General features: G+C 38.6%; 2 protein-coding genes across 2 annotated transcripts; one reads left to right on the plus strand and one right to left on the minus strand.

Moving 5' to 3' along the window:
• Positions 1-233: 233 nt before the first annotated feature.
• Positions 234-4,869, minus strand: LOC135675478 (uncharacterized). The gene is made up of 6 exons (XM_065185661.1): positions 4,551-4,869; positions 4,187-4,426; positions 3,858-3,969; positions 3,593-3,767; positions 822-1,062; positions 234-739 (listed from the first exon to the last, which is right to left on the minus strand). The coding sequence occupies exons 1-6, from the start codon at positions 4,732-4,734 to the stop codon at positions 444-446; spliced, it is 1,248 nt and encodes a 415-aa protein (XP_065041733.1). The 5' UTR covers positions 4,735-4,869; the 3' UTR covers positions 234-443.
• Positions 4,870-7,767: 2,898 nt separating this feature from the next.
• LOC135675480 (pentatricopeptide repeat-containing protein At4g30700-like) lies at positions 7,768-10,371 on the plus strand. Its single transcript, XM_065185663.1, has one exon. It carries the CDS (start codon positions 7,795-7,797, stop codon positions 10,141-10,143), a length of 2,349 nt encoding a protein of 782 aa, XP_065041735.1. The 5' UTR covers positions 7,768-7,794; the 3' UTR covers positions 10,144-10,371.
• Positions 10,372-10,458: the final 87 nt, after the last annotated feature.

The raw sequence follows: 10,458 nt of genomic DNA on the forward strand, positions 1-10,458 counted from the left end.
AAATGTGATATTATTCTATAATAAATAGCGTTCAATACCCAAATGTGATCGAATCAAGATGCGATTAATAGGGATAACTCGTTGTTCCCTGTGTTGTTCATGGTGAGAATACCCAGTTAAAACTAGGAGTTAAAACTCCTCTGCATTCATTCCAAATCATATCTTGCATGATTGTTACGTTTTTAGATATCTTCAGAATGGCAACGAAGACTTGGTTGTCATCACCACAAAGATACAGATAGCAGACAACTTCTTTCCATGAATCCTTCAGGCTACATAAACAGCTTAATTATAATAAGCATATGTACATCTCAAACCTCACAAATGCTCTTAGAGTTTTCCATGCAGCAGATTGTCTGACAATATATGTAATGCATGTGTATACAGTAGCAAAGTAGATGCATTAGTTTTAGAAATTGGTCTCATGAAGTTCTGTTGTGAGATCAGAACTCCCTCTCAGGAAAGATATGTGGCGCAATAAGGGACCAGATGAAGAGAGATGCTGTTGCCCACCCGGTGATGATCCTGACCCACACAGAGGGCCACCCCACATCGACGAGCTTCCCACTTCCGCCAACCGAAGTGGACCAGCCAGTCAGAAGCATTGCTGAGTACATGCTTGCGAGAGAGAAGATGAGGTGGAAGAAGGCATACGAGTAGGAGACTGGCTTTGCCTCGTCCTTCTTTTTGTCTTCCTGTTCCTCTAGCTTGTCAAATGGGAGCAATGGCTTCTCCGATCCTACATTAGATTCATCATCAGAGCCAAAATCTAAACAGATAATACTACAGGTATGTTTAGGAGCTCGTTATTGATAACTGACCAGCACGAGGAGAACTTGGGGGAGAGATCAAAGTTGTCGAGGAGCCGGCACGAACAGCTGAGTATACAACAGAGAGCACAGTAGTAAGCAAGCCCAGTGTAAGACTCCCAGTTGAAACAGCTTTTGAATGGTTGTGGAGACCATTGCACTCATAATCCCTTGGTTCACTAGAAATACCACTATAGCAGAGGTAGGTGCAGTAAAGGGAAATAACTGATGCGGGCAACAAGCTGCCATTTACCTGCGCACATCAGAAGAAATGCACAGTTTGTACTTTCACCATTAATTGTATAAAGAATGAGCAATGAAGGGTACAAACTTTGTCACTGTTGTTTAGCATGATGCCAGCGAGCAAGGATCATATCAACTGAGATTTCATAGATATCAAAAGACAAGTCTAGATGGATAAAGTCCATCAAATGAGAATTATGTGAATGACCAATGAGAAAATACTACTTTGGATAAATTCATCATGCAATGAGATTATTCCCTCAATTGGCGATGCGACATTGATCAATCATCACTACTGGGCATAACTGGTACAAATCTAAAATCCATATAAAAAAAATAAAAAGCTCAAGAAAATGATATCAAAAGGATAAACATCTGCACAGTGCACATGATGATCAATATCTCTGATGGGAAATCTTGAATAAAAATTGACCTATCTTGAGGTAATTTTGTAGCAATACTCACACTGGTCTGCTAGTCCATTGGACTCTGAAAGATTATCCATGGAAACAACATGCAACCAGAATACATCAACTTTAGGTGACAATATGGTTGGAAAAAAAAAAAACTGGATTTGAATTTGGGTCAAGCATACTATGTGGGATGGGTTCACCAAATGTGAATTGAAAATTAACTCTCATGATAAAATTTCCAATGTGTTCCGAAAGATTTTCAAAACATACATCATTTGTTTCTTCTCAACATAATCATAGAGGTTTCTACAACCTTCAACAAGAAAAGCGTATGCATCAAAGTAAATATATATCACCTATTTTCCACAGAAAGTTCAATTTCTAGTAACAAGTGTTCCAAAAAGAAGACATGTTTGTTAATTGAATTGAAAAATATATGTAGGCAAAAATATTATGTGGATTGTGAAAAAGATAAAAAGAAGAATCACATGAGTGACATTGAAGAATATTACATCATGTGCCACATGAGACCACATAAAAGTAACATATACAAAAACTGACATATTTCTTTGAAATGTAAATTTGTTAACGTATGGTAAGTTATAGACACATTATATATATATATATATATATATATATATATATATATATATAAAGCAGCATGCATACTTGCATACGTACCAAGGATTTAGATAACAATCTAATTTTCACAAACTTTTAGACAAGTATAAAACCAATAAATCAGGGACGATACAATGACACATTTATTATAGAAATGCAAGACCTAAATCTAACAAATAAACTTATTATATTTATACACAAAAGTCAATGCTCAATCAATTAAATTTTAAAAAAAAATCCAATAGCATATCCATATGTTCAGTTATATAGTCATTAGTTCACAACACCAAATCAAAGTAACATTTAATATAGAACAAGTCTAAAATAAAGGGAATCCTAAGACACCCAAATATTTCCTCATGGATGCATGTGATCTAACTTTTGGGATCTGGAAAATAGAAAATAAACATATAACCAAACCAGATTTTGTGTCACATGCTAGCAAAATTAAGTACAAAGTAACTATCTTGCTCAGAATTTATAAACATTATTTTTGGTCCAACACATGCTTCACAAAATATATAAAAACATCAACAGTTCTTAGTATTTCTGAAATTATGTGTTGAAATAAAAAAAAAATTATAAGTTTTAAATAAAATAATTATTTTGTGCTTAGTTTTGATATTCTCATGTATATGTAAAGACGAGTTGAACAAAAAAGGACTTGCAAGCTTTAAACAAAATAGTTTTTGTGTATTTAATTTTGCTAATATATAAGCAGTTGGTTGTGGTTAATTCATATGTAAAAAATAGCTACCCATTGACTTCTTACTGGGATTGGAGCGTTAATACTGACCCTGCTGCCATGTAGTTTGTCGACTTTACTGCTTATATCATTGGGGAAAATAATAAAAAATTAAAAGGAAAGGTACAGCATGAAGCTGCTAGTCCACTGCCGATGATTGGTCAGGTGTGAAATCCAGTGTAACATGTATTCTAAACCATGATATGTACTCATATCTCATATAATATTCCATGACATATTGTCCCTACCCTTTATTCTAAATTTGACATCAGTGGATACATATAATGTATTATCCATGCCCTAAGTCTACTGCCATGTTTCTATTAGAACGAAAGCATGATATCTATAGTCAATGATAGTAAGACTCTTTGTTATTGATTACATATATAAGCAAAATATTCAAGTACCATATAACACCAAAGTAAGAAGAGGGAATCTCAAAGTTTGTCTTGAACACCAAAACAATATCTGAAACTACTTTTTTCCACCTAATAAGCTGAAAAATGTTAAGCCATATTAATCAGATCACGCAATACAATAGACAAATCGATGAAATAAAACCTAAAGAACATAAAAGGTGCTCCAAACAAAACAAAACACAGATTTACTATTCCCTAAAGCATAAAATTGAAACTTTCTTGCTACATTCAATACCACCAGAAGAAAATATGTGAGAAAAGTCTTGTTTTTAAGCAATCTATAATCGGTCATAATTTAAAGATAATCTCTTTAATGATTCATAAAAGATACTAAGATTATACCTTTGGATGCAATGCGACGACAGCAAAAACAAAAACAAAAATCAATGTCAGAACGATGAAAAAGGTGTTAAGTCCGCAATCATGTCCTGATGGAGTAAACCAGTGAAACAGCAGCCCTGTAAAGGAGAATGTTGCAACGTAGCAAACCAGCGAGACAATTAACAAAGCCATATACCTACAGCAGAAGACAAATTTTAATAAAAATATGATTTAAATTCTGAAGTCCATATACAAATATTAGAACCAAAAAGAGAAACATACACACCAAAATTGCTCATCTTTTGAAACCCAGTTTTCATTCCATGCATGTACGAAATCCAGCAAGAGTACAACCTGAACGAGAAGAAATAATCCTGAACCGAACTTTGATATTGTCTCTGCAACAAAACAAGACATAAGTTCCAGATCAACAATCAAATGTAGAATGCTAAAAAAGATAAAATATAGTCGTTGCAACTTAAGATAATCTACCTTAATCAAGAGACAGTATTAAAAATTTTGACTAAGAAAATAGTTTCTAAAAATTATGACTAAAAAGATAGTTTCAGCATCAAGAAACTATATCCAATCTTGGCAAAGCTTCCGAACCCTCACCATAAAAGCTGACAATTCCATTGGGGACAAAGAACATGAGAAACACCACGATGCACCAGCAAACGATCTTGGCCATCCAACCACCATGGTGCAGCCGGTCACGCGGATCCTTCTGATCCTTGATTCCAATCATTAGAACAGCCAAGAGAGTAAAGAACAAGAAATTCCCCAGGCTGACACGAAGCACAGCGTCGGTCTCAAACCACTCCCTATCGGGCGTCTTACGGAAGTGATTAATCCCTGCACGCAAACGTCCAAAAGATCAAAGATAGGATCAGAGGAATAGATCGAATTGTAGATGCGAGAAAGATAATAAATCTCATCCAAATTGGACGTAATAAGAAACGGAGGGCGAAGGGCTTACAAGGGAGGGACTCCATAAGGGGAGCGGCGACCTCGCGGAGGACCCAGGAGACGACGAGGGAGAGGGCAAAGAGGCCGCAGTAGGCGATGCGGGCGGAGCGGCGGCTGATTCCTCCGACGACCGAGCGGCACGCCTCGCAGGCGCAGGCGGCGCAGCAAGAGGCGAGGCACGAGGCTGCCCACATCTTGTGTTCTGCTTCTTCTGCGAGATCGATAGGGAAGGAAGCCCTAAATCGCGAGACCTGGGAAACCGTATAGCACGGAAGAGGGGAGGGATTGGGGGAAAAGAAAGTCTACTACTATGGAGGGAGGAGTCAGACGACGGCAACTCCGTCAAAAGTCGATGATATTTTTATTAAAAGACAATGGATTCTTACACAAATATCCTTGTTCAGTTTCCAAATAGCTAATTTACCCTTTTAAGTATTTTGTTTATGTTTTATTACTTAGTTCGGTGAGTACGGTTTTTTTTTTCAAAAATAATAAAATTTTATTACTGAATTATGTGAGTACTAAAAGAAGTACTCTTCTCATTCAAAAAAAAAAATATATATATATATATAAATCAATTACAAGTTTTGTGTCTATTTTAATATAAATTTTAAGAGAACGAAATGGTATAGCATTTACAACTAAATTTCTTTTTCTAGCTTGGGAAAGAGTAGAAACTTATGATTTCTTTTCGAACAACTTAGAACGATAGTATTGATGGGCAATAGGAGGCTCTCCTAGAAGATATAATGACACCCTTTTTTTTATATCAAAAGTATGTCTACTACTAATGGATCTAAGAAATAAATTTTCATACATGATAGGATAGTAAGATTTTTTTTATTGGCATACAAGTGTAAGAAAATGTCATCGATAAATATGAGATAGTAATTTTGCTCTTATTTTTAAAATTAAAAGGTATAATTTTGTTAGATATGTTTACTTTATTAAATAAAGAGAATAAGACTCGAGCAACCATCAGAGGAGATCACCATCTTTGGTCCTCTCTCATTCACCTAAAATAAGAAGATGGAGAATTGTTGATCAAACATGCATAAATAAATAAAAAAAAGTGATACAATATTCAATCCACTTTTTGAACATACTAAGAAATTTAAAAAGATTAAGAGTTTTGCTCATAGTAGTGAGAAAAGACTACCAAAGATTTTTTTCAATATCAACCTTTTTTTATCATAATATAAGGATTTTCACTTTTAGAATTTAATAAAAAAAAAAAAAAGCCATCTTTTAGGCCACCAAAATATTATAACGAATGCTACAACTATGAATGAAATTGGATTGTTCAAAGGGACCAGATCAGGCAAAGTGAAATAAGTTTGAAGTCTATAATAAAATTCAGATATTGACATTTAGGGATAAAAATGATGAGTTTGGATCCAACTAGTAGGAACAGTGTCATTGATATAAAAATTAATTAAAAATAGCAACGACTTTTACAGTCTCCTATACTTCGTTTAAGCAAAAAGGGCTTAGAGAGAGCATTGTATTAAGAAGAATTGAGAGCAGCATTATTCCCAAGAATTTTTATAAAAATTAACAAATTCAACTAAGGTTAGTCATAAAATTGTCTACCCCTAATAGATATGAGGTTGTACTAATATCTAATATTTCATTTGATCAAAATCATTAGTCAAATGAGATTTTGTCTTGGACCATCATTTTAGATTAATTTATCGAAGGTTTGAAATTGATTACTTTTAAAGTAAGAGACTTTCATGAGGTGAGATTCAGTAAGGCCAACTATATAATCTTTAGTTTATAATATAAAAATTTTAAAATTAATGCTAGAGTGATGTTGTTCATTTTGTTTTATTTGGAAATAAATCTTTCAATTTTACAAATAATTTTTAGAGAAAACAGTGGATGGATTATCGAAAAATAATAATAAGAGGAGTCCAAGAACCATGAGTAAGGCTTGCCACTATATGGTATTCCACCCAAAAATTCTGAAACCAGACATTTTAGATAAACCCTTAACTTATTTTTTTAATTATTTATTAAAAAAATATATTTATGTCGATCATGAAAATAGGGTTAAAATAATAAAATAAATAAAGATTAGCCTTAAACGTGACAAATAATATTTTCAATCTAGATCGGTTGGATTTTAATGATGATGATGAAGATGATGAGAGAGATTAAATATTGTAATAATACTCTCTATGTAAGAAGAATTAGAATGACTAAAATGAACGTAGGAGAATGAAATAAATTTTGTAATAAATAAGTTTAAAATTTTAGAGTATAATTGACTCTTAGGGTAGTATAGAGAAGAATGAGAAAGAGTAAGAGAAGGAAGAAAGGGGAGGAGGAGAAGATAACAGAAGGGGGTTGCGGCTAGAGAAGAGAAGAGAATGCTACGACTGTGAGAGAGAAGGGAAGAATAGAGAAAAGAGAAGGGAAAATAAGATATAGAAGTTTATAAATTTGTTATGTTTTCTCTCTATTTTGACGTATATTTTTATATTTTTATTATGCATATGTTATGTTATATAATTATGCTTACTAAAAAAAATATATGATTTGAGATTTATCGTTAAATATTTTATATGAATAATTTTAAAATATTATATGCATGACATGACGTATACTCATCTTATTAAAATTATAAAGATTTATACTTATCGAGTGATTAGTCGTTATAAATCTTATTTTATAGTTAAAAATTTTAATTATTTATTATAAATCTTATTTTAAAAGATATTGATATCCCACCTAAATAATTGGATATGAAAATGGATATGAAAACGAACAGCCTATGTCAATACAAATATAGACGGATATCATGTCAACATTTCATGTATAAAAATTTTAGATATGTTATGTTTGAGTTTTCTCTTGGTTAGATATTATAGTTATATACAGGTGTCAAAATTATAAAAAAAAAATATTATTATTTTGTTTAGTATATTAATATATTTTATTTTAAAATTATATATTTTTTATTAGAAATACATATGACATTTTACGTTAGTCAATATAAATAGAATTAGTAATAGAATATTACATGGTTCGACTAGTGACCCAAAAGGTTCGATTATGATAGCTATAGTAAAAAGATAAACTAGGAAAAGAAAATTAAATTTTCGATTGTTATTAAGCCACGTCAGCCATGCTGCGCTATCATGCATGGACGGACCGTGCTCCGGAACGGCATGACGGACCAAACTCGAAACGTTATTTGACTCCAGTTAATTGCGCCTGTTCCCGCTAACCCCCCACCCCCCCTTTGCATGGCCGTGCGCCGCCACCACAAGGCCCTCTACCTCGGCCTCATCTCTGCCGCCACCACCCTTCACCACCTCGACCAGATTCTCGCCCACTCCATCGTCACCGGCTATCACCCTGACCTCATCACCGCTACCGCCCTCCTCCGCCGCGTTTCCGACCTTGGTGGCACCGCCGCCGCCCCCCGCGCCCTCCGCCTCTTCTCCTCCGTTCCCGACCCTGATCTCTTCCTCCTCAACGTCCTCCTCCGCTCTCTCCCACCCTCCACTGCCCTCCCCCTCCTCTCCTCCCTCCCCCGCCATCACCCCCACCTGCGCCCCAACACTTTCACCTACGCTGCCGTCGCCTCCGCTGCTTCTAACCACCCCGAGGCCGCCCCTCCACTCCACGCCCGTATCATCGTCGATGGCTTCGCCAATGACCTCTTCGTTGCCTCCTCACTCGCCGATCTCTACCTCAACTCATCACAGGTCTCCCTGGCGGAGAAGGTGTTTGATGGAATTCCTGACCCGGATACCGTTCTTTGGAACACGCTTATCTCCGGATTGGTAAAAAACTGCTCCTTTTCAAGAGCGGGGAGCGTCTTCCAGCGAATGGTAGCGTCCAACAGTGCCAGGTTCGATTCAACCACCTTGGCGGTCGTCCTCCCTGCAGCAGCAGAGCTCCAAGATCCGAACTTGGGGACGCTGGTGCATTGCTTGGGCATCAAACTGGGGTTGGCATCTCCTCCGCATGTCGTCACAGGGTTGATATCCATGTACTCCAAGTGCGGTGACATCCCTGCCGCAGAGTTCTTGTTTGAGGAGATAGAATACCCGGATTTGATTGCATATAACGCAATGATCTCAGGGTATTCCATCAATGGCCACATCGAATCTTCTGTGGGCTTGTTTAAGGCGCTACTGGTTTCGGGTGGAGGGAGACCGAACTCAAGCACCATGGTCGGCTTGATCCCAGTTTTCAGTCCCTTTGGTTATGAACTGCTCGCTCGATCCATTCATGGCTTCGCTGTGAAAGCTGGTTTCGATGTGAACTCTGCCGTATCGACAGCTCTCACCACCGTCTACTGCAGACTGAATGAAATGGAAGCAGCAAGGCGAGCTTTTGATTCCATGCCGGAGAAGAGCATGGCGTCTTGGAACGCCATGATATCCGGGTACGCACAGAACGGTTTGACAGCAACGGCGATCTCACTGTTCAGGGAGATGCAGGCGTGCAACCTCAGACCCAATCAGATCACCGTCACCAGCATGCTTTCGGCCTGTGCTCAGCTCGGAGTTCTCACCATGGGAAAATGGGTGCATCAAATAATCACAGAGGAAGACCTTGAGCTCAACGTCTTCGTGTCCACCGCACTCGTCGACATGTACGCCAAGTGCGGGAGCATCGCGGAAGCTCGAAGCATTTTCGATGACATGGAGGAGAAGAATGTGGTCTCCTGGAACGCCATGATATCGGCTTACGGAATCCATGGCCGAGGCCTCGAATCTCTGAAGCTCTTTGAGGCGATGCGGAGTGCGAGCGTCGCGCCCACGGGCGTCACCTTCCTCTCGGTTCTGTGTGCTTGCAGCCATGGCGGGTTGGTGGAAGAGGGCCGCGCCATCTTCGAGTCCATGAAGCGTGAGCATGGAGTGGAGCCAGGGACGGAGCACTACGCTTCCATGGTGGATCTCCTTGGCCGAGCAGGGCGACTCGGCGAGGCGCTCGAGTTCATAAAGACGACACCTGAGAGCGCCGGTGCGGGCGTCTGGGGTGCGTTGCTTGGTGCTTGCATGATCCACAAGGAGAGCGAGCTCGCTAGATATGCTGCACGCAAGCTGTTCGAGCTGGAGCCCGAGAACCCCGGTTACTACGTCCTCCTTTCCAACATACATTCATCCAAGAGGAACTACCTGGAAGCAGCCATGGTGAGACAGGATGCCAAGAACAGGAAGCTGGCGAAGACACCGGGATGCACTCTGATCGAGGTCGGGGATGCCGTGCACACCTTCACGGCCGGCGACAGGTCGCACCCGCAGTCAACCGCGATCCACGCCCTGCTGGAGAAGCTGACCGGGAAGATCATCGAGGCGGGGTATCGGGCGGAGACCGAAGCAGCATTATACGATGTCGAGGAGGAGGAGAAGGAGCAGATGGTGAAGGTTCACAGCGAGCGGCTGGCGATCGCTTTTGGGCTCATCAGCACCGGCCCGGGGACGGAGATCAGGATCATCAAAAACCTGAGGGTGTGCTTGGACTGTCACCAGGCCACCAAGTTCATTTCCAAGATCACTCAGAGGGTGATTGTTGTAAGGGATGCTACAAGGTTTCACCATTTCAGAGATGGGGTGTGCTCCTGTGGGGACTACTGGTGAGAATTCATGGAGGGACACCTGTCTATACGATCCAATATCAGATCTTAATCAGTTCAGTAGATATCAAAAAATATTGATCGATATGAACTGATCCCGCTGATATTTAATTTCTCTTGGTGATAATAATATTTTGTATGAGGCAATTTGAAGAGACAATTTACAAGGATAGTTCATCTATGCACAAATTAAATTACAAATTACAGTGAGAATATTTCCAAAATTATTCCATATCTATCTGAATCATGATTGAGAGAGGTGCAATGGAGGTAGTTTGTACTTGTAACAACAACAACAGCTTAAGCCTGTAGCATGTTT

Source organism: Musa acuminata, chromosome BXJ1-6 (assembly GCF_036884655.1).
Source record: "Musa acuminata AAA Group cultivar baxijiao chromosome BXJ1-6, Cavendish_Baxijiao_AAA, whole genome shotgun sequence".
NCBI lineage: Eukaryota > Viridiplantae > Streptophyta > Magnoliopsida > Zingiberales > Musaceae > Musa > Musa acuminata.